This window comes from Falco biarmicus, chromosome 7 (assembly GCF_023638135.1).
Source record: "Falco biarmicus isolate bFalBia1 chromosome 7, bFalBia1.pri, whole genome shotgun sequence".
In the NCBI taxonomy this organism is placed as follows: domain Eukaryota; kingdom Metazoa; phylum Chordata; class Aves; order Falconiformes; family Falconidae; genus Falco; species Falco biarmicus.
In genome coordinates, this window is record NC_079294.1 from 70,512,876 (window position 1) to 70,535,887 (window position 23,012).

At 51.0% G+C, this 23,012-nt stretch overlaps 2 protein-coding genes across 15 annotated transcripts in view; one reads left to right on the top strand and one right to left on the bottom strand.

Moving 5' to 3' along the window:
• Positions 1–2,981, top strand: part of PPIP5K1 (diphosphoinositol pentakisphosphate kinase 1) — a 48,599-nt gene extending 45,618 nt beyond the window's left edge. For 12 of the 13 annotated variants that reach the window (XM_056346422.1, XM_056346421.1, XM_056346418.1 and 9 more), the window contains one exon: positions 1,179–2,981. In XM_056346422.1, the coding sequence (XP_056202397.1) occupies positions 1,179–1,873 (695 nt within the window). In that variant the 3' untranslated portion in view covers positions 1,874–2,981. The remainder of the gene's footprint in view (positions 1–1,178) is intronic. The other variant, XM_056346429.1, reaches the window with a different exon arrangement.
• Positions 2,982–6,448: 3,467 nt separating this feature from the next.
• Positions 6,449–23,012, bottom strand: part of MAP1A (microtubule associated protein 1A) — a 66,781-nt gene continuing 50,217 nt past the window's right edge. For both annotated transcript variants that reach the window (XM_056347077.1, XM_056347078.1), the window contains 5 exons: positions 22,733–22,815; positions 21,930–22,070; positions 11,995–20,851; positions 10,936–11,168; positions 6,449–9,995 (listed from right to left, as the gene is read on the bottom strand). In XM_056347077.1, coding sequence (XP_056203052.1) covers positions 9,840–9,995; positions 10,936–11,168; positions 11,995–20,851; positions 21,930–22,070; positions 22,733–22,815 — 9,470 coding nt within the window. In that variant the 3' untranslated portion in view covers positions 6,449–9,839. The remainder of the gene's footprint in view (positions 9,996–10,935; positions 11,169–11,994; positions 20,852–21,929; positions 22,071–22,732; positions 22,816–23,012) is intronic.

The window sequence follows — 23,012 nt, forward strand, 5'->3', positions numbered from 1 at the left end:
AAGGAGGAAATAGGTAAAAGGGAAAGTAGTCGTGTGCCCCCAGAAAGAACTTCCAAAAAAGATGCTAAAAGGGGCTCTCTGTAGGACTGTATATCACGGGGACATCTGCTGCTGGGTGGAGGCTGTCTCTCCAGACATCCTCTGCTCCGTGTACTGGAACACGGAGGGCCTGAATGCCCTTCATTTTCACTTCAGGTTTTGTGATTCTCCATGACGTGTGGCCAACTCAGTGCTGGCATGTGGAAGTGCCTTCTTACCCTAACCAGCCACGTACGTGCCTCACTCAGAGCTCTGTATGGGACAGCCGAGCATTCAGTTCTTCACTTCAGTGTGTTTCTGCAGCTCCTGGCCTCGCTTGTCACAGCCTCTGCAGAGCTGCTGACTGCTGTTAGTCGCCTTTGCAGACTGACTGGAGCTCGAAGGCGAAAGCGTTGGCCAGCAGTCGCACAGCAAGTGCCTTCACACAAGTCATGCTGCTGCTGAAGGAGCAGTCCTACTCTTCTCCAAGCTGCACAGCCCTTGTGCCAGCAGTAGCGTGTGTTTGTGTAGGCAGCAAGGGCAGGGAACTGATCTGGCTGGAAACAGTTGTTTGATCCTCCTCCCTTTATTGGGCTGGCTCTAATTTAGATCTGTTCTCTAGTTTTGCTCATTGTACAATGTGAGGCAAGAATAAGCGTTAGTGCAGAAGCAATATTTCTTCTTCCAGTGGTGACTCTAGCTCAGCATTGGGGGGTTTTGTGTGTCAGGAACCAAGAGGAGCAACACTGAAGCTGAGTGTGTTCCATAATTAGGAGGGAACAAAAGAAGCTGCTTTTCAGCTCAAAGCCCAGCACCACCCTTCCCATTTTGCTCTGTAATGACAGCAGAACCCACGCTTGGCTGCATGCCGGCATAGCGCTGTGTGACGAGGTGTCCTTGTGGTGTTTGTGTTGGGTTTTCATCAGCTGAGCTGCCAGAAACACACCCAAGAGCAGCTCCACGCCCCGGCCGCGTTGCGTGGCACGTGGGTGACCCTCCCTGCTGATGGTAGTGCTGTGGGACTGCGACAGCTCGGGTCTGCCCAGGCTTTGGGCCGGGGGAATACCCGCGAAATGTTGAGAGTTTTGGGAATACCCACGGAATGTTGAAGGTTTTGGGAATACCAGCAAAATGTTGAAGGTTTTTCTTCCTCTTTGCAGACAGCAGTGGCCCCTCCAGCACTGTCTCCAGTGCAGGCCCGTCCTCCCCAACCTCCGTGGACAACTGTGCTCGTTTCAGCTTCACTGAGAAACTTTCCGTCAGTCCCCCGAAAGGCGACGAGCAGCCGAGCAGCCAGTCCCCCGAGCAAGAAGCGGGGCAGCCTCCAGGCGGAGGGCTGGGTGCAGAGGCGGGCACGGCCGGGCTGGCGGTGGCAGAGCCACGTGCCCCCGAGACCCTGACCTGGAGTAAGGGCCCAGAGCCGGGCAGGGTCCTGGAGCTGTGCAAGAAGGAGCTGGCGGAGAAGGACCCTAACCCAGAGGAGAAGAGCGTGGTGGAGCTGGATGAAGAGGAATCAGCTGGGGAAATGTTAGAGCCAAGTAACACAGGGAACCCAGAGTGTGGCGCAGGGTCTGATACGAGGCTGGCTGGGGAGGGGGTGGCACCGGGTGAGGGGCGCCCGGGGGGAATGACTGGCCTGGATCAGGCGGGGCTGTCCGAGGAGATCTTGGCGCCCTGTGAAGAGGAGCTGCTGGGAGAGGGGTTGGACCCAGAGCACACGGGCAAGGAGCTGCTGGGGGATGGTGCTCGGCCAGGCCAGCTTCTCTCTGGTCACCTGTGCCAGGTGCAGCCACCGCCTCCTGAGGAAGGCGTGGAGGAGCTGCAGCCGCTGTGTCGGGAGGATCAGCAGAACTAGTGGCTCGCGGGCCAGCACACTGCACGTGCTTCTAGCCTGGAGGCAGCCCAGCTTCCTGCACAGCACCTCATGCAGCTGGCTGTCCGCAGCACAGAACAAGCCATGTCCCAAGGCCACAGGACTCTGGGGTGTGGGAGAGTCTGCTCGGCTCCTCCACAAGCCAGCTATCCGCCACTCGGCAAGAGGCAGTGCCCCATCTGCCTTGTTAAACGAACAAGAAATGCAGCCTTGGTGCTGCTGTGGCGCCTCCGTGGAGCAGGGACATGGGGCTGCGTTTGTTCCCAAGGGCTGTATGGCTCGCCGGGACGGCAGTGAGAGGAATGGTACAGCCAAGGCATTTGGGGTGGTGAGTCCAAAGGGGACAGATGCTCCCTTGAGAAATTTTGGCCCGTCGCCTTCAGAGAAAGGCGTTCTGGGCCCAGACTAATTGGATCTGTCATGACCACCAACCTCCTCTCTGTTCCTTCCTTCTTCCTCTCCCAGTTCCCACCACTGGCCACCAAAACCAGGTCCAGAGAGTCCATGGCAGAAAGACTAGGAGGAGCAGAAAGCGTTCTGAGTGAGTGTGGGAAGGAGAGTAATGGAGGGGATCGGGTTCAAGACCGCTGCTTGCAAGAAAACGTCTCTTTGGCGTGGACTTGGACGTTTTCCTGCTGGGCTGGGGCAGGCAGGCAGGAGCCTGGGGGTCCAGCCTGAGAGGTGGGCAGGGAGGACACACACGGGTGTTTTTTTTTTTTCTGGTCCCCAAGGGTCAGGCAGGGTACAGCTCTGAAGTCTTGGTGACAGAAATTAAAAGAAACTGCTATTTGAACAAATCAGGATTATTAGAAACCAGTAAGGAGAAATCTTTATTATATATAAAATGAAAAGTATTTAATGCATATTTATGTAAAAGACTTGTGAGCACAAGCCTGAGGGCAAGATTGATACGGGTGGCCCTGCCGCACCGCGAGTGCAGGCCGGGGCTGTGCCTCCTGCGCCTCCTGTATTTATGGACAAGTCTGCGTGTTCGTCTGTAGCTAGGTTCTGTGTTTTTGTGAAGCTGTGCCCAAAGATTTCCACGCTGTGTTGTGATGATGTGTGTTCACAGTAAATCTATGCTGTGGGTCTGGTGTCTCTGTCTCTGATGCCGACGGGCGCAGCAGGGTGTGCACGTGCCAGAGCTTGCAGGTGCCCGGGACAGCGGCCCTGCCTGTGCCCCAGCGTCCTGAAGGAGGAACCATGGCAGAAGCCACAACCAAAGTGTGTGCGCAGGCACGGGGCTTTGCTCAGGAAGGCCAGATACCTCTATTTTTTTTTTTTTTTTTTTTTTTACTTCCACAGAAGAACTGGTCATACTGGGCAAAAGGTCCTGGCTTCCCAGGTTCCAGGGTGGTTTGTGGTAGAGTGAAGATGCCAGGGTGACGTGTTTGGCTCCTTTCACTTGGTCCTCACCTTCTCGTCACTTCCCAGTGTGTTTTGGGTACGGTATCCTCCTCCTCATGCTGATAATCCCTGGCTGCCAGCGTGGGTACTTAAGAAAGGTCATGTTTACTTGCACTTGAGATGCAGCAGCCGTACAGCTGCCTGGAGCACAGCGCTGTGCTGGGAGGAGGCCCCTTCTGCAGGGCTGCTCCGGTGCGGCTGTGCGCCGAGGTCTGGGAGAAACTGGGAGAGGGGCCCGCTTCGTGCTTGCGTTGGTGTCGGGGACCTGGAGGAACAGGAAGGTCCCTCCGTTCCTGGAGGGAAGGCACTAGGTCCCGCTTGTGCCCCAGGCAATGCCCGCGCCCCAGTCCCGCCGTCGCAGGGTCGGTAGCGCGAGGCACCTGCCGCCAGCCCAGCAGCAGCATCGCTGCCACACACGGGGGCTGTGTCTGCTGCCGGGATTTGCCTGGTTTTGTCATGGAGCGGAGGCTGTGGCCCAGCTGGGCAGGGGGGTTGCCCTGCTGGACCCAGCATTGCCCACTGCCAGCTGTCATTGTGGAGAGGAGCACAAGCGATGGCCCAAGATTGTGGGGTGAGGGCCTGGTTCTCAGGTGCCCTTCATTTTAAAAGAGCTGCTTAATAGCTGCCCCTGTTGATAAGTTTGTGGTCTTTCATGATGCTCTAACGCTTCCAAATGAACACCTGCAGAGTGGGCTGTGAAATGTGAGCACTGACCATCTGCTCTTACGCAGTGCCTTTACCCTGTTTTTCTTGGCTTAGTGGCAGCAGTGAATAATGACAAAGCCCTTTCCGAAGAAGAGAAGGTGGTGTAGGGAAGTGCTGTGAGACACAAAGGAGGAAAAAAAAGGACAGTTGCACAATTTCTGGATACAATGGCAGGAGCCGATGTTTTTGCCTTAATCCTGCCCAAGCCTGTTCTGGCTCCTCAGATCTGTGCTGGTGTGGAAGCCGCTTGCAAATGCCTTTGGGCTGCATAAGCAGCAACAGGCACAAGCGGCTGCTGCGTGGCCCTGTGGCGGGCTGGGTGTAGCCACAAGCTTTGCCTGCAGTCGCTGGGATGGACTTGTCAGATCCCTGGCAGACGCAGCTAAGCAAAACTTTTTTCCCCGAATTGTTGTGACCGTGTGCAATGGGAAAGCCGTACAGAGAAACGGGTCGGGGTCGTGTGGCAGAAGAGGAGGGAACGCCAGCTGTCCGCACCGAGGAGCCGGTGTACAGCGATGCCTCGTGTAGACTGCAGTGTGACAGGTCCCCGTCACGGCACGTGCGAGCAAAGTCCTTGGAGAACCTGTCGGGCTGTACGGCGTATGCAGGCGCTGGGCATCGGCGTGGCAGGTCCGGGCAGCCCCAGCTGCTGAAAGGAGACCGACCTCGGCGTTGCTGCTGCTGCCTCGGAGGCATCTCTGGCGCAGCCGTTTGCAGACACTGAAAGAGCGGGTTAAGGGAGGGCGGTGGCAGCGCCGTGCTGGGACCTGGTTTTGCTGATCTGCTCTGGTTTCTCAGAGCCATGCCACTTCCCCACAGATTACTAACCCTTATCTCCCCGAGTCCTCTGCAGAAGTGATGGACCCGGGGGGTTTCTGTGTGAAAGGCCCGTTCCCCCCGCCCCTGTGCTCCAGGTCTGTTGGCTCCTGTGCCGCCCAGCTGATGCCTGCTCTGTTTGCTGGCCACAGGGGAGCAGCAGGCCCGGGAGCCTGAGGGATTGCCGCTTGCCTTGTTTTTGTTGAGAGAAGTCCGATTTGTCGCTGACCTGTAGTGCTGCCAAAGCCAAGGCTTGCCTTGGAGGTCTGGGCTGATCCAGTTCCTCCTTGCAGATACCTGCCCGTGGATCAGCCGTGATGCTTCTATCCAGGTCTCATGGGCACTTGAAAGCTTCCCAGACTCAGTGTACTCCTGCGCTTTGCTGGAGGAGCATTGCTGCCTCGGGACACAGCTACCTGGCTTACACCACTTCCCTGCACGCCGCCACGTGTGTGCTCTGCTGTGGTAACCTGATTTTGCCTCCCTTCTCCTGCAGAACAGCCTGTAGTAGGTGTGTTCACCACAGCCTGTGTGGTGTATCTCAACAGCTGGCCAGGGAGCTCTGCTCTGCAGGATGGTGCTGAGTAGGTCCTCAGACCCCCAGCACTGTACCCCTATGGGAAATGCACGCGTGGTCCCAGCCTCTCAGTCGGCAGGAGCACGGCCGTGTCTCTGTGCTTGCTTAGCTGCGAAGCAGCTGTGGAAATAGCTCCTGGTTTATGGTGGTGGTTTGCGGTTGCCCCCCCGCCAGCAGCAGCGCCGGGAGCTGCCCCGAGCTCTCGTCCCGTGCTGCTCAGGCTGTGGGACGCTCCGTGGCCGCGGTGGGGAGAGGCGTAGCCCTGTACCTGCTTGCCTTTTCCCTTGCGTTCCGCTGCGCCACGGTGTTGCCTCCCGAGGGCGGCCGGGCAGGAGCGGAGCCGAGCGGGCAGCAGCCTCGCCTGGCAGCTCTCCCGCAGGGGCAGGGCAGAGGGCCGCTCTGCCGCCCCTCTGCCAAGTAGCTACGAGAGCCGAAATAACGGGACTCTCCTTCGCAGCTCGGCAGAGGCGCGGCGGGGCCCACCGCCGCGCTGGGAGCGGGCACCACGTGCTGGCCAAGCCGCGCGCCAGGGCCCTGCTGGAAGTGCCACCGCCTGGCTGGGGGCAGCGGGCGCCCGGCCGAGCACCGGAGATGCTTCCAGCCCCGGGAGCGCCAGCAGAGCTGGTCGGAGCCGCCGTTCCCAAGAAGCGCGGGGACGGGCAGAGGGCCGCCCCGGAGAGCGGTTCAGGAGCCACGAAGAGCTGCAGCGTCAGCAGGACAGGCCGTGCTGGGCTCCATCCCGGGGCATCCAGGGCTGCGTCCCCACCAGGGCTCGAAATGTCATCTGGAGCAGAGGCAGCTGGCACGGTGCATCGCCCTGCTGGGGCCGGGGGGAGGGGTGGGTGTCCCGGGTGGGCTCACGGCCCCTGCAGTGCCTGTCCCTTCCCTGGGGCCGCAGGAAGGGGGGGAATTGGTGGTGGGGAAGCCGGGGCTCACCTGAAGCCATGGCTGGGAGGCAGCTGGCCGGTGCCGGAGGGACGGGATGGCAGCCGCGCCTGGGCCCCCTGCCTGTGTGGACTCACTCAAAGAACAGTTTGAAACCGTTGGAAGTGTTCTTGTTCGCAATTAATGTGGCTTTATTATTAATGTGTTGGGCTCCTCTCTTGACAGCAGTTAGTTACAGAGTGTTTCACATGGAAATGGGCAAAAGGACAGAATTCAAGGAACTAAATTTGAATAGAAACATGATGCTGAAGAAAAGAATCAGGGCTCTGGTCTTAAAACATTTAGCATAGAAGAAGCTAGGAGCACAAGTTGCCATTTCAATACAGTTAAGACGTTCACTTTTTTAATTATAGGTTTAAAATAGTATTTTGTACCTATTACATACAGGAAGATTACGCGTTGTTGCCCACATGCAGAAACAAGCAAAAGCAGAGTTTAACTGTTTCTCTCTATAGTGTTGTGTTACCTCTGGCTCCGGCTGGGTTCGGCTGGCTCCTGCAGGCTAAGCAGGGTCAGAATCTTTACAAATTGGCATTTTTACAAGTCTTTTTTGCCCATAGTTTTTAAGACGGGGGTGGTGGAGGGGAGGGAGGGGGCGAGGACGAGGGGAGGAAGACCAGGAGGGAGAGAAGCTGAAGGCAGAACAGACTGCCACAAAAGGCTTTAAAAAAAATAATAAATAAGTAAAACTGTGGAGCCTTGAGGACAGGGAAGCGAACTGGTGTGGGATAAAGCTGTCCAGGCAGCATTGCTGCGGAGTGCAGGAGCACAGCGCGTGGAGGGCAGGTGTTTGTCCTGGAACACGTGCCAACGGCCGCGCTCCTGCCTGGAGGACGCAGGCACCTTGCAAAGCTTCACTATTACTGCTGTTTAGTCGGAATTGCTTCAAGTTTAAAATTGAGAAAACATTCATGTGTGGGTCTATCTAAAGTTAGTGCATTAGCTTTTACACCTAGCCACGCTTAGGGATCCAGGGAGCCAGTCAATGAGGGTCACGTTTGTTCCTCTGTAGCATCTGGCATCCTGCGCCTGCGTGGCTGGCAGCCAGCCCCGTTGGCAGGCGAGCCAGGCTCTCCCCCAAGCACCGAAGGCAGCCCCCCCCCCCCCCCGCCCCAGCAGTGTCCAGGGGAAGCAGGAGCATGGTACTACCTGCAGTTGCTTGCCATAACCAACATTCATGGACGCTGACCCCATCGGGTTACAGAGAATGACATTTATTCTGGCAGACGCACCGTGATTCCATGGTTAAAATGCATACAGCACAGGGCAGGGATTTGCTAAATCCCCCGTAAGCTCACATGCTCCTAACAAGGGCTGTGTAAAAGGGCCGGCTGCTCCTGGGGGAGGGGCTGCGAGCCTCGGGCTTTGTCCTGCAGCTGCTGGGTGTTAGTCACAGCCTCGCAGGTGGCAAGCGGAGAGACCCCTTTCACTGCCAGCATGTTCTCTACCGTCTTTTTAGGTTGTTGTCGTAATTTAAATTGCAGCATCTAAGTATTTGTACCGAGAAACCTCTCTACTGACACTAAGAGCACGTGGTGTCCATGTTAACATGTATAAATTAAACTACTAAGTCCACACAAAATGCAGCTTAACATCAAAAAATAAATATATAAATTAAATGCAAAATAAACCCTTTCCCTAGAAACTCCATTTTAGTCCTAGGAGCAGGTTTCTAAGCAGCACGTTCTTTATGTCAGCTGCCAGAAAACTAGCGCTGGGACTGGAGCGTCCCAGGCAAGCACAACGCAGGCTCCCAGGGTGCTTGTTAGGGAGTCGGACCTCGGCACGGGGCCAGGCGCAGCGGGTGACACAGCAGGTGGAAATACCCCCGAGCTGTATGTCAAGCCTTGCAGCATCGCTTTCCATCTCGCCTCGCCTTCCCCAGAGCACACCCTGCTGCCACTCCGTCTTACGGGAGGAGAAGAGCTAGCTTTGTGCTGAGACGCTCTGCAGCACTCAGTGCAGCGAAGGCTCTCGAGTGCTGCAGGCTCGCTGCAGCCGCGTGCTACCACCCCTGGAGCTGCTCTGCCGGCAGGACGGCCAGCCCCACGCCTGCAAAGGTGTTTGCATGCCGAGGTGGCTCTGCGCGACAGTTCTGCAGCAATGGGGCACTCACGGCGTAGAGCTACGCTTCTGCCGGGTGGCCAGAGTCACCCACCCTGGGCACTACCGCGGGGCTGTGGGCCGCACAGCGAGCACAGCGCGGGTCGGGCAGCACCCCGTCTGCGCTGGCCACCAGAGTCTGCCTGTCCCCGCCACGGCTGTGGGGGAACTAAGAGCAACTGCGCTTACTAAACTGCTTTCCCCGAGTGTTCTTGGGAGGGGGTTCTCTTCCGTCACACCACAGGTTCTATTCCCTGTGTCCTGGACACTTAGGGGGACAACAAAAAGCTTGAACACAGCTAAGAGGCTGGGCCCGCCGGCACACAGGCGGCGAGGAAACTGCTGCTGCCTGCAGAGCGGGCACACTCCAGGACGGCGTGCGGGCTCCTCTGCTGCCTCACCGCAGCCCTCCGGAAAGCCTTTGGTTATGAGGACAGGGAGGTTTCTCGTACATCTTAGGCCGACAGTGGCCAGGGTCGTTGCAGCCCTTCTGCGTCAGAGAGGGCTGTAATTGTGCGTTTGGACACTCCTGTGTGCCTGCTCAGGCAGCGGCCCCTCCGTGCCTCCTGCGGTCACGCTGCTCTTGCGCAGGAGTAGGTTGGCCGCTCTGTGTGCAAAGCTCAAGTTAGCAGGTTAGGAATGTGCTCTTTGTAGCAAAGAAGAACAGGCTGAACCCTCCCCTCCCATCGCTGCCCCACACAAACGTGTCCTTCAGCCCAGCTCCTTGAGCACTGCGAGCAGGTGTTGCAGGATGCCGCAACCAAACGCCTTGGACAGAAACCTGCAGAGCTGGCAGAGGGTGGTCCTGCCTAGCTGGAGTAAGGTCCCCTTGCTCAGACCACCACCTGTGCGTTCAGGATGGGAGATGGAAGAATGACCTTCGCTGTCATGATGCAGTTGGAGGGTTTCACCTTCCCTCATCTTCTAGGTGCATTTTCTTTGCAAATTAGTTTCCTTGTCTGCCCCCCCTGCCCCCCATGCACTGTCTACATGCAGCAGCAGCACTGCAGCCCTCACCAGAAAGATGAGGTTCATGGTGCTACACGTTAAATGGCAAGGCAGCCAGGAAGAGAGTAGAACAAGCTCTCACAGCAGCAAGGCAGCCAAGATAGTCTACAGAAACTGTACAGGCAGCAGAATAAAGCAGGGAAAGTGAAAGTGCCCCTGGCCTGCAACTGCTCTTGCACAAACTCTTAGCTCAGTCCAGAATATTACAGAGCCCTGCACTTCTTTCTCATGGCATCCAGTGCTGAGCTAGATGGATACCCGATTGCCTGACAAATGGGAACCATGTAGAGGACTAAACCAGAGAAGAACTGGACTGTGATTAGATGGTGTCTCTGATGTTGCTTCGGTGATTGGAGAGTCAATGGATGAACGCAAAGTGTGGGAGATTTAGAATTCGATCTTACAGGCTGGAAAAGATTCATCCTGCATCACAACAGTGCTGCTGCTTGCCAGTACCATGATGTTTAGCTCCTGCTGTTTCTCATGGGTCTGTTGGTACCATTCTCGTGTCACCTCAGTATCATGTGTTGGGATCAATGTCACCTGGGAAAAGAAAGCAGCAGGGATGATTGTCTGAGAACAACTGCAGTGACAAACAATGCCCATAGGAGCTGAGGCTAAAATTTCCAATTAATTTTGGAACACTGTACCCTTGGTACTGCTTGTTCCATTTAATGTCTTTCAGATGTCAGGTCCTCTAAGGCAGAGCTAGTGCTTTATTTTATGCAGTGCCAGCACAATGGTGCTCTGAGCTGCCTGCAAACTGGCAGTACCAACACCGTAGTGATGAAAATGGCTGCGGTGCAGGGGACAGCATCGCTCTGTGGAGCTCCAGAGACAGCCTTAGAAAGATCCCTCAGTGTGAACGTGAACAATGCTGAGAGTGTCACTGTCAATGGCCCGACATTAGACTTTGTGTGCCTTTTCACCCAACGTGCAACTTGGGGACCTTGAAATCTGAGGCCGCTTCATCTGAAAGAACATTCACACTGTCCTGTACCTGTCTGCAGAAAGAGCGCCCACCTGGGATGTCCTGCAAACCTGACTAAGGAAGAGCTATGTGTAAGAACACTCTGGTTTAAAAGCACTAATAAAAAGTTGCTATCAGAAAGATCATCAGCAAGCAGGCATAGCAACACATGCCCCTGGGTGTGGGACACTGATGAAAATTCAGTCTGCGATGGTGCTTGTTTTCACGTGAGGATAGGCTTGTCCTGTAGCAGATAAGTAGGACTGTATGATCTCTGAATGCTTCCTCCCCTCAGAAGGATGTGAAAAGACAGAGCTGCTTCCACTCGCACTATTTTGGAGGCCTCCTCCTCCTCCTGGACACAAACTCTTCTAAGACTGCAGAGCAGGGCATGCCCAGTGCCATTTGCCTCCTCTTGGTGTGCTCCCTCTGGCTATGGTGTGATACACCTTCTCCCCAGCACCTGTGACACAAGCAGCATCACACACGCTCCCGGGCATTTCCATGACCTACCTGCAGGTTCTCCCCCCACTGAGACTTCCCCTCCAGGAGCGCATCCAACACCGCACGGCTCGGTTCTCCGTTGGCTGCATCATTCCCACTCACAACATAATACGATGCTCGAACCCGCTTGAAGAACTCCGGATCTGTGTTCTTGCCGCTGCAGTGGTTGGGGATGTAAGCCAAGTCCACATAGACAGGTGGACCCATAGGCACAGGCAAACTGCTCTTAGGACTATTGGAAGCTTTGGAAAAAAGAGAAGAGAGGCTATCAAAACGCTTTTGGAAAGAACAAACACTCAAATTAACGCTGAAGGACTTGAATTCCAGAAAGGTTTTTCTCTGCAGCTGCAGCAACAAAGCGACCTGGGTGTATTTCTGGGCCAGTGCTGTCACAGCTCTGGGGAGGGAAAGGGAGTTCTGCCCTTCTTTGGGGAGGGACTGGAAGGCCTTAGGCTCGGAAGCTTTTCCTGGGGAAGGGAATCAAAAATCTCCATTATTAGCTTTTCCAGAGCTGTCGCTGCAATCAGTATTTAGTCCTAATTTTTGTTGTTTAATAACCTACATTTACTGAAGAAACCCGTTCTGATGGCCTTTATATGGTATCCTCGGGTACTACAGTATTCCTTCTGGAAGCTCCACCCTGGCTTTCTGCCATCCCTGCGAATCACTGCTCTTCCAAGGACTCTTGCTCTTTCCTATCAACCTTTTGTACCTCTTTTCTTCAGTTGCTGCTGCTTATGTTTACAAGATGAGAGATGGTCAAACAAGAGCTGTTGTACTCCACAGTATATATGCATATATATACACACACAGAGCCCATAGGACTGTCCCTTCACAACCTCCTCCTCTCTGTGGAATCACAGAGACCTCTCGCCTTGATCTTTTGTTTTCCTCCTGGCTTTGATCTTTTGAAGTGCTTTGTGAGACAATCTCTCTACCTTATCACTGCTTATAACTTTTTATGACTGACTGGGAAGTCCTGTTCTCTGTTCTGCTACATTCAACTCAGTGCTTTTTCGCTGTGTTGGACCTAAAGAGAAAACGCATGCTTAAGGAAGAATTTCTTACCAGGGTTTGTTTTGATGCCGTTAACAAGGCTCTTGCCAGGGTTGCTGTGACTACTCCGGGATAACTCATCCTCTGTGTGAGGAGGCTGCACCAGTGTGTTACGTGGTTTGGGCTTCTCTCCTCCATCTCTTTCTTTTTTGGCAGTGACAGATTTTGAAGATTTGTCCGATGGCTGTTTCACAGGAGTGGGTGATCGTTTCCCTTTTGCATCTAATTTCCGGGCAGGTGAGGAAGATTTGGGTTTGCTCAAAGGCTTCCTCACACCTTTGTTCTTTTCTTTTATGTCTTTCTTGGAAATTTTATCAGTTCTGCTCATGCTTTGCTCATTTACCAACATATCAGGGTCCACCATGCAAACATCAGGGTGAGGAGGATGGGGATGGGGATCTACCATTGGAACGGGCTGAGGATCATGGCTGGACCTTGAGCTGGCATGGTGGGCATTCCCAACAGCTTTGTCCACTGGGAGGAAATCGGCATCTTCATCCGAGTCCATGTTGGCATCTGCTGTGATGGACGGACATTCTTCTGTCTCAGGCGGGACATCTGAGTCTGACTGGGAGGTTCCAGAATCACTCACTGATGTTGGAGGGGTTTCCTCCACTGTGGCACTTTGCATGGGGCTACTAACAGTGTGGGGTGGTCTTCCCTGCACTGAAGGATGCCCGTCCTCCTGTGAGAGGTCACTATCTTCAGAGAGCTCATGAGGGCTCGGGTTGATGAATGAGGGAGAGAGCTCTCCCTTCCTCTGCTTGTATTCACATGAGGAAAATTTATGTCCACAATCAAAACTGCCTCCTAAATGTGGCTCCATCTCATGGGAAGCATCTCCATGGTCCTCTGTTTTTCCACCCCTCTGCACATCTGGGAAAAAGGGCTGGAAACTGTGTTCAGGGGACACCAGAGAGGAAGGACGGCTCTGCCTCTCTGTGTCCTCTTTGCCTGTGCATGGAGAAAAACTGCTGTCAGAACGAGGACATGGTTTTTCATCTTTTGCCTCTGCTGCACGGTATGTACTTTGGAAAGCTTGCAGACTGGTGCTCACCTCCGTTGGACCATTGGCTGTGGTCTCATCTTCATGCTGCTGATGAGGAAATGATGTCAACACATCAGGGAGAGGCGTCAGTGTCATTAGCTGTTCTGCAAATGGTGCCTTCTGCTCTGGACTGCTTACACAGGGCTGCCGTTGTTTCTCTGCAGAGAATGGTGTGGGCTGCGAGCTCTGGCACTCCTTTCTGCACGGCGAAATGCTGTCCCTCATGCCACTTGCGAATGGAGAACCATGCTCTTCAGCAAACACAGAGTCTTTGGTTTCAGCTGTATGTGTTTTCACAACATTATCTGCAACCTGTGGAGGCACGTCCCAAAGACTCCTGGAACCTGGTTCTGCTCCTGCACCCGTGTATGTGGAAAGCATATGGGAGTAGAAACTTTCTGCTGTAGTCGGTATCACAGGAGTGGTTGCTTCAGACGAAGGTTCCTCTGACAGGCTGGAAGAGTCATCTTTCAGCTGCTGTTGGGGCACAGACTCTCTTTCCACAGCTTTGGAGAACAACTTATCTTCTTCGTATGGACTCAGTGGTGAGAATTTAGTGAAAGATGAGTCAAGGCTGCTGATTTTCTCAGAAACCTCCAAGTACTCATCTTTCTTTCCCTGGTCTGAAAGCAAAGCACAAGGAGTCTTTAGAGGAAGAGAGATATCCCCTAAACGGCTTGCAGAGGTTTGCTCGTGTCTGAACACACTGGGTGTTTCTCTCTTTTCTAGGAAGGAGTATTCAAACCCAGAAGAGCTATCCACCCCTCTGCCCTCTACTGTTGGGTCCTTTTTGTATGCCTCATTCTGTTTTTCAGAAGCAGACTTCAAGCACATGGCTTGCTCTTGGCGCTCTGAGACCACCGCTGCACTTGGGTAATCTGTTACGCAGAAATGTGATTCCTTTGTGGATTTTTCAGCAGCCTCTCTCTTTTGTGAAGAATCGTGTCTTAAATGGCATGTTTCTGAAGCCTGGTCACCTCTGCCTGCGTCTGGCAGGTCACTGTAACCAGCACTGTATGTCCCCACAAGAGCGGCTGACGCAGTCTCCCTTGCGTACTCCTCTTTCCAGCCCAGGTCGGAGGGTGAAGAGGCAGTAGAAGTGGGTGAAATGGAGTCCTGATGCTTGCTGTGCAGAGGGGCTTCCAATACGTGAAACTTGTCCATCGCTGAGATGTGTGCGTAGACAGTACCTGCAGCTTCAACGGGGCTGTGCAGTTTAGACTCTTTTTCAGATTTCTCCTTAGCGCCTTTTTCTAACTCTGAGTCACTCATGCTTTCTTCCCCCTGACCTGCTTTCTCATAGTAGGAATCTTTGGGACTTGGGCTTTCAGATTTCAGGGATGGGGAGCTCTGCTCCTGGCTAGACAAAATAATGTTCTTATCTGGACACGCAGCGTCAATATAGGCAGCTGATTTTTCTTGATAAAACGTGTCAGTCACGTCTGTGGGAGAGGCGAACGCTGTGCTTGCTGACGATGGGTGCAGTTCAGAGTCCAGCTCTTCTGGCAAGGCAGAAGACACCTTCAGTTTTTCCTGTCCTTCAGACATCTGAGCCTTATCTGTTTCAGACAAGGGCAAGTATCTCTCATGGATGTCTGTATAGTCAAAGGTCGAATCTGCTTTATCTTTAGGGGATGCTGGAGATGACAACTCCTTCTCAGCAGAGGTATAAAGGCAGGACTCTTCTTCCTTTGCGGAGACGTGAAAACTTTGACCTTTTTGAGACATCAGCGCTGTTGGTGATACCTTGTCAGTGTGACCTGGGCTGTCTGCACCCTTGGGTGTGAAGGAGGAGGGTCCAACTCCAGACACAATTATCTTCTCATAGATGTCAGCGTACTTGAAGCTTCTTTCATCGGGGTAGGGAGTTGGTTCTCTTTCTTCTTGCTCCTGTCTTGTAGCACTGTCATCACCTCTGGCTCTGCAGAACCCCTCCTCATAGGAATAAGGCTCTGGGGAGCTGCTGGAATAGGTCTCCGGAGGATATGCCACTTGGCCGGCAGAATCCACAGCCTCGGCATGGCCCATGGCAGCGCTGCTTTTTTGACAAGGGCCCGGGCCCAGAGGGGAGTGTGCACGCTGCCCTGACACGGCAGCACTTTCTTCTGGGGACGCTGCTATATATTCATATTCTGCTGGTCTTGTAGATTGCAACAGAGCAGATGCTGCTGCCGTCTGCTCTTTTCTTCCTGCAGAGTCATAAAGACCCTCAGTGGATTTGTAGTCATCCTCTTGCTTTCTATCTGACTTGTATTTACTGTCTATTTCCTGATACAGACCATTGATGTCTGATTTCTTCTCTGTGGTCTTTGATGGGACTTCCTCCTGTAAAAGTGGCTTGTGCTGATCTAATTTGTAAGGCCTTTCTGTTTCTGGTGAGGTGTCAATCTCCTTTTCCAGAGTAGTGGCCGTTACAGACAGGGGAGATGACATCAGTGCTTGGTCTAGTGACTTTGCGTAGATATCTAGGACAGCTTTCTCCTCATCACCTAAGAAGGAGTAATCTTTAGATGTCAACAACAATTCTTGCCTTTCTTTGTTTCCAGTTAATGCTTTGGCCTGATTTTCCTCACCAGAGACACATTGAGAAGACAGAGAGGAACTTTCCATTTCGGTTCTTTCTGGGAGAGTGATGCCAGCAGGAATTACTTCCACTTTCTTTGTTTCTGATATAGGTTTGGCACTCTTCTGTGTATCGTCTTTGTAACCACATGATTCCATCTTTAAACATTCTGCGTCCGCTTGCAGTAGCACAGGTTTGTCTTCAGCCTGATGGAGACCCTCACCCTTCTCACCAGGTGACTGCCCTTCTCTTCCAGTCTCTCTTCCTTCCTGAAGATACCCGTACGCAGAGCCCCACGCTTCATCTTCTGCTCTTCTCCAGGTGAGGCTGCCAGGCACTGCAGGAGACAGGATCTCCTCCTCTCCCATCCTGGGAAGGGATTTTGTTTCATATTCTGGCACCTCATCCAAGAACGTGCTCTCTCGCTCTTTATCATACCTCTGCCGCCTTCCCTGAACAGGGATCTCCTCCACCTCTTCTGGAAACCATACTTTCTTCTCGTAACTTAAATCCTTCATGTAAAAGTCTTCCATTTCCGGAGATTTTTCTTCCTGGGCTTCCTTGTACCTGCAAGATTTTATACCTTCAGCAGAAATGGGTGAAGGTGTTTTACCCTCAGTTGGGCTAGATCCTGTGAAGTGTAAGCCCTTCGCATCTGGAGATACTTGCTGGGCGTCCAAGCCTGCAGTCCTTCCCGTAAAAGGGCCCTTTTCTGATGCAGAAAATAGACTGCTGTCATCGGGAGACATTTCTTCAATTGAAGTATCTCTGGGTGATGTGTCTTTAACTGAGCTACTTTCTGGGCAAGGAAAAGATTTTGACACTTCTGTTGCGAGTTCTTTGGCAGAAATTTTCAGTGATTTTTCATACATAGCTGGGCTCTGCTCTGTGAAATCCATGGATTTCACAGCTTCTGAAGGGAACTTGTCAGTAAAGTCAGGCATAGCTTTTTCTTTTACAGGTATCTCTTCTGTGAAACTAAGAGACTTGATGTCTTCTGGAGAAGTCCCTTTAACAAAAAGGTCTGAAGAGATTTCCTTGCTGGGACTCTCAGTGAGAGAAATGGATTTGGTCTCTTCTGGAGAAATGTCTTTAAGGGAAACATGAGATGATTTTTCTTCTTCTGGGGTGTCTCCTGTGAAATACAGCAGTTTTCCTTCTTCAGTAGCCACTCCCTTAATGGAAATATCCGAGGATTTTTCTTTACTTTCTTCTGTAAAAGACAGTGATTTGGCATCATCTGGTGAAGGTTGTGAGGATTTGTCACTTTCAGATCTGCTTTGGCTTGTGAACTGTGGAGGACTCACTCTTCCTGGCGACGTTTCTGTGGTAGAGAATGGCTCAAAGGACAAGTGCTTTGAAAATCCCATTAAACTTTCTGTCATGGTTTTAGTTCCTTGCTCTTTTTCTGGCTCCAGAAACTTATCTGTGCTGGGATGGGGCAGCTCGGGACGCTCCTCCTCCTCCCCTATCACCACTGTGTCCTGCTTGTGGTAGGAGAGCCAGGGCAACTCCTCCTTCCCCACTGGTTCTTCCTGCACCTCCTCCCTGGGACACACTGGAACGTCACTGGTCAAGTCCAGCTGGTGCTGTACAGATCCAGGCACTTCTTTTTCATGTCTGTATTTAGCTGCAGATACCTCATCTTCTCTGAGAGGTTCACCCTTGGCTCCCTTCACCGCAAGAGAAGCTTGGACTTCCAATTTCTTGGCAGCAGCATCTGTTTGTTTTTCAAACAGATCTGAATCTACCGTTTCTAGTTTTTCCTCCACTGGAGACTGGTGGAAGGGTGTGTGTCCTGCACTGGTGGGGCCAGATGGGGTAGGAGAGGCCATTTTGACTGTACTGTCATCAGGACTCATGCATCGTTCTTCAGCCTCTCCAGAGTCAACCTGGGAAAATGGTGTTTCTTCAGTGGATAATGGCAGACCAGAAGTTTGCATCCCTTCCGTGGGAACGCCGATTAACACGTTATCGGGACATTCTTGATGAGCAAACATGGGGGCACTGTAATGCCCTCTGAGTTTCCCAGGCATTTCAATATTTGGAGTCTCGTCTTCTTCTTCCTCTTCCTCTTCTGCCTCTTCATGAAGATCCTTTTTTTGAGCTTCCAGTTTTCTCTCTCCTTCTGCTAATGCATGGAAATCTTCAGGGGGTGGAGATTTAAAATATTTGTCTTCCTCCAAGGATGATGTGGGAGAGATTGTGCCAGCGGAGGGAACGTAGTCGAGACCTTGGGTTGCTTCAGTCCGAGAAGAGGGCATGCTGTTTACTGTGTCTAGAAGTAGAGAGCTTTTCCCAGTCTCTTCTGTTTGGGGTGCTGTTATAGATGCAACGGACTGATCTTCTGCTACTGAAGTTGCAAAAGACGAAAGCTTATCACATTCTGTAATGGAGGTAGCAGAGGATATATGCTCCTCCTCGGCTAGAGGTGCTGCCACAATGTTTGTAGGATAAGCCAGGATTTCAGACTCCTGGCCAGCATAGCCCTTGGCTGAAAGGTCGGCAGCAGGCATGGCCTGTATTCCATGTATTGCTTCAAAAGAGCCTGGGTGATCAGGAACAGAAATGTCATAGGCACTGACATCATACTTCAAGTGTGGGATCCTCTCTTCCTGTTCATCATGTATTTCTTCATCAGAAATAGTCTGCTCTGTTTCTGAGTAGCCTGGGATAGTTTCATCTTGGATATATGAAACATGTTCTGCTGTTGCTCCTGGTGGGACTGGCAGACTGCTCAGATATGATTCTTCCTTTGTTACGTCCTTTCCAATTAACTTGTTTTTCTCACCCATGTCACTAAATTCTTTTTCCTTTTCTGTACTGGTAAATATTTTGTCCCTCCTCTCATCCTGATCATATAAGTCTCTATTCTTTTCCACCTTCTCCTCTGCCTTCATATGCTGTTCTTCCTTTTCTTCCAGTTCTGCCTTTTCTATCACATCTTCTCTCTTTTCCTTCTCACCCTCTTCCTGTGCCTCTGTCCCTGCAATATACTTTTCACCAGTCTTTGTTTCTGCTTCCCACTGTTTTCTGTCCAAAGAGATTTTCTCCTCTTCCTCCTTTTCTTCCTCTTTGAACACTGGTGACCGAGCACCCTTTTCTAAGAGGTCTATCTGTGATGGTACCTGTACTTTGTCTGGAAGGAGCTGAACTTCGTTGTCTTGCTCAGCTTTTCCCTCGCCGTATCTCATGTCATAATTTTCATCTACGGCTCTTCTTTCCTCCTCTGTTTTTTCAGCATGACCTGCTCTCAGTTCTAGCTGATGGACTGCCTTTTCCTCTGCTGGTGATTCTTTTTCTGTATCAGTAGTAGTTATCCCCTGTTCAGGAATATTTGTTTTCAAAATCTGATCTGCTTCAAGGCAACTCTGAACAATCATGTCAGCAGAGTCTTTTATCTCTGTTTCAGGTACTCTCACAACCTTATCACTAACCTCAATATCAGACATTTCTTGAGTCACCTGCAAGGCCCCTTTCTCCTCATGCTTCAGTTCCTCAAAGTCCTTTGTAAGATCTTCTGGCGAAGACAGGACTAACCTCTGTTCAGCTATGGAAGTCTCTCCTGGCTCCACCTGTACAGGTGCCTTCTCCATTGGTGAAGTCTTCAGGTCAGCAGGTACCTCCTTTTCAGGTTTGACTTTGATCTTCTCAGTTTTGAGTCTGCCTGGAACTTTTGCCTTGTATAATGTTTTTCTTACTTCTGGGGTAAATGGTTTTAAGTCTGGTTTAGAAATTTTTTTGGGCTCTGGTTTGGTTTCTTTCTTTTTATCCTCTTTCTTTGAATCTTTTTTTTCCTCTTTCTTTCCATCATCTTTTTTTAAGTCCTTTTTCTCTTTCTTAATCTCTTTCTTTTCTTTGTCTTTCTTCTCCTCTAGTTTGGATACTTTCTCTTTGAGGTGTTTTTTTCCAACCTTGTCTTTTGCCAATTTTCTTTTCTCAGCTTTGAGAGCATCACTTGTTTCTGTCTTTATCTTTTCATGTTTAACAGGTTTCTCAGGGATTTTCTCCGAGTGTTCTTTAACCTTTTTCTCAATTTTAGCATCCTTTACGACTTCTGGTTTTACCTCCTTAATCCCCTCCTCAACTGCCTCTTCTTTCTTAGCTTGCTTTGCCACAGATGGCTTGGGGGAAGATTTAAGACTCTCTTTACTGTCAGTTCTTTGTTTAATTTTGGTCTGCTTCAGCACAGGTGGAGGTATTCCAGATGTGATATCTTTCTGAGTAGCCACTGGGTACCTCAGAAAATCCAAGTGCTTGAGTTTCTCAAGACCTTCCAGTATCTTATTTTGAGGAGCATTTCCAGGAAACAAAACCCTGACAATTTTCTCTGTTGGGCTAGCTGGAAGCCACACCACTAGGGCTGTGATGGATGTGAGATAGGGAACAGAAATTTCACCTTCTTTCCCACTCGCGAGAATTATGCCAGTCTTTGCTTTACTATTACCAGCCCATTTCTGCATTAGAAACTGCATTTCTTTACTGTCCTTGACAGGATTCAGTATATACATGTCCAGCTTACCCACTCCCATTTTGTGGAAAAGGGTGATAGGTTCAATGGTACTGCTCACCACCCTGTAGAGAGGCTCTGATTTAATGCCTAGTCTGTTGAGATACTGCAGTGTCAGACAAGCTTCTTCGATGCTCCTCTTTACTTTCATGGATGATTCAGGCATCTTCAGTTTATCAGGAACATTAAAAAAAACCACCCCTAGCTCAGGGGAAATTAGGTTCTTCATCCAGTCACTGTAGTTGGTAGAGCCCTGGGATTGTTCCTCCTCTTGCTCAGCGACTTTCCTCTGCAGCAGCCCATTGATGCCAGGTAGGTTGTCCGCACCAATGTGGGTGAGCAGGATTGAGTCAATTCTATCCAGGTGCCTTACCAGCTTCCAGAAGCAGGATTTCCTGTCAGAGCCACCATCCACAAGGATGTTAAACCCATTGACAGCAAAGAGAGCAGAATCGCCTCTTCCCCCAGGGAATATGTAGCAGCAGGGTTTAGAAAGCTTCAGAAAGCCCCCTGACGTGGGTGGCTCCAGGAGATCAAACGGAGACGGCACGTCAACTGTCTCGGAGACATATTCTGCAAACTCAGACACCCCATCCATTTCTGGCAGAACTGGATCGGGATTCAGTTTCAGATTAATAATTTCTTGAAATCGAGGATGCCCAAGGTTGCTCCAGTCTCCTTCTCCCAAGCACGACACAGTAAGGGAGGCCTTGATATCTGAATCAATGTTGCTAAGAATCTGGGTGACCTAATGAGACAAGCACAGACAAATAAAGGTCAAACAGAGCTCTGAGACCAATTCAGCACTTAAAAAAAAAAAAAAAGCCAGTTAATGCAGAAATACTGAAATCACAGGGAGCACTTTACTGACAGGGAACACTGTGGGTAGATTAAACAGTCCAAAAGCCCACTGCAAATAGATGCACGGGGCCACATTCTGCTCTATTTTGAGACTCTTAATGTTGATGGGCTGTTATGCTTCCTGACTGTTGGGAGTGCACAGTGACAAGACCTCAGGAAAGAAAACGAAAGCAGGAACCGCCTTGTCCTCTTTCCTTACTTCTCCCTGTTTCACCTGGGATATCAGTCCCTGGCTCGGGCTCAAAAGTAGCAGTTTCTTTTTGATTTGTGAATTCTAACCCTCAGGTACCCTCTCCAGTGCTAAGCATCATCATCTGACCTTATCCTCACTCATCAGCTACCAAAAGATCACATAGCACTTTTGTGCAGTTTTAGTGCCACAGGACTTTATTTTTTTCAGATTTACTTTCTTTCCTGGGACCTATCTTGAAAGTTGTGACTCCATCTCCGATATACATACAGGTCTGGGGGACATACTACATGATTTATAGGTAGAACTAAGGTCAGTATAATTTCCAATGCTCCTTAGAGCTGTGCTGAACATATCCCAAGCAAAGAAGCATTAAACTTCCTAAGTCTGTGGAATGAGGTTAGTGCACTTCTTTGCACTAATTCTCTTGCTTAGACAGCCATTTGTTTTGAATAGTTCATGTCCAAATAAATGGGTACCAGAAATAAGTGAGAACAATCAGCCTAAAATAAATGAAGGTGGGCAGATTTGCTGATGTAATTACAGCAACCCTGCTATCAATTGTCTAAATTCAGTGCCTGCCACCTTGGAAAACTTAAGCCAGGGAGTTAAAGCACGATGCCCAAGACTATAGCATTAATTATTTACGCTGTGCAATTTTCTGGCTGGATTTCAAGCCCATCCCTCTGTGGATCTGCCACCTGAAGCAGTGGTGCAGGCTGCATTGCTCTGGTCACGCGCTCTGTGAACATGCTGGCTTACTGCTCACACCCACCTCTGGGTCTGAAAGTATCTCAGCAAACTTCTGGTATGTGAAGGTCCCCGTCTGCAGGATCAAGTCTCCTTCTTGGTCTGAGCTCTGACCACAGAAGATCAGTAGTTTGTGGGCTGATGAATCACACACCAGTGAGCGGACCTGTTACCATGAGACAGATCTGCAGTCAAAAAGCAAGTTATCTGGATTCCTCACGAGCACGCAGACACCCAATCAGCCAGGCAGGCAGTACTTAACACATTATTCACAAACAGCCAAAACGTTAAGTTTTCTACATACAAGAGAGTAGGTTACTGAAGAGGGAAGACACTGCTGCTGCCTGCCTGACACAGCTCCATGTCACATCATCACTCACATCGAGAAAGTAGGCTAATGCTAAGAGAAGATGTTTGGCATTACACTTCTGTGGAAGAGGCTGGCACATTTAGACTCTTATCCAAGTAGAGTGCTCAAGGTTCAGAAGCCCTCCACCTTGTTTGCTAGGAAACTCTACAAGCTCCCGAGAGATCCTTATAATCAGGTGATCCTAAGGCACTAACTCTTCCAAGGAAAGTTCATTCCTAAAGGGCTAGCACACAAGAAACAATACATTCTCTGTGTTTCTTTGTCTAGCAGTAAATTCTGCATATATCTTGTTGGCAAGACCAGGAACAGGACACCTGGCCACTTCACTACTCCTTGCAGTAGACTGGCAGCGATGTTCAAACTGTCCAGAAGGTGCAAAGTGTGGTGATCGTGACCGCTATGTCAAGCAAAGGCAGGAGAGCTGATGCGGAGAAAACCTGCGGGCATCTCGTGCTTACCTCAGACACGATGCTGTCCACATTGGGATTTACCAGGATCACTGTCTCCAGGGTGTCACTCCGGTGATGGAGGGTTCTTTGGCCTGAGGAGAGGTAGGGGATTAGACAGGATGGGAGAAGCTGGTGAGACAATATCTGCCTACCGATGTTTTAGCCTCAGAAATTCCACTTCAGCACTGGTTTGATTGCAAGGCTTCAACTTGCATTCTAGACCCAATTTAATACCTGAGTCTCATAGAACAAAGCAAACTCTTTTCAGTAACACGGAAAAAAAACCCTA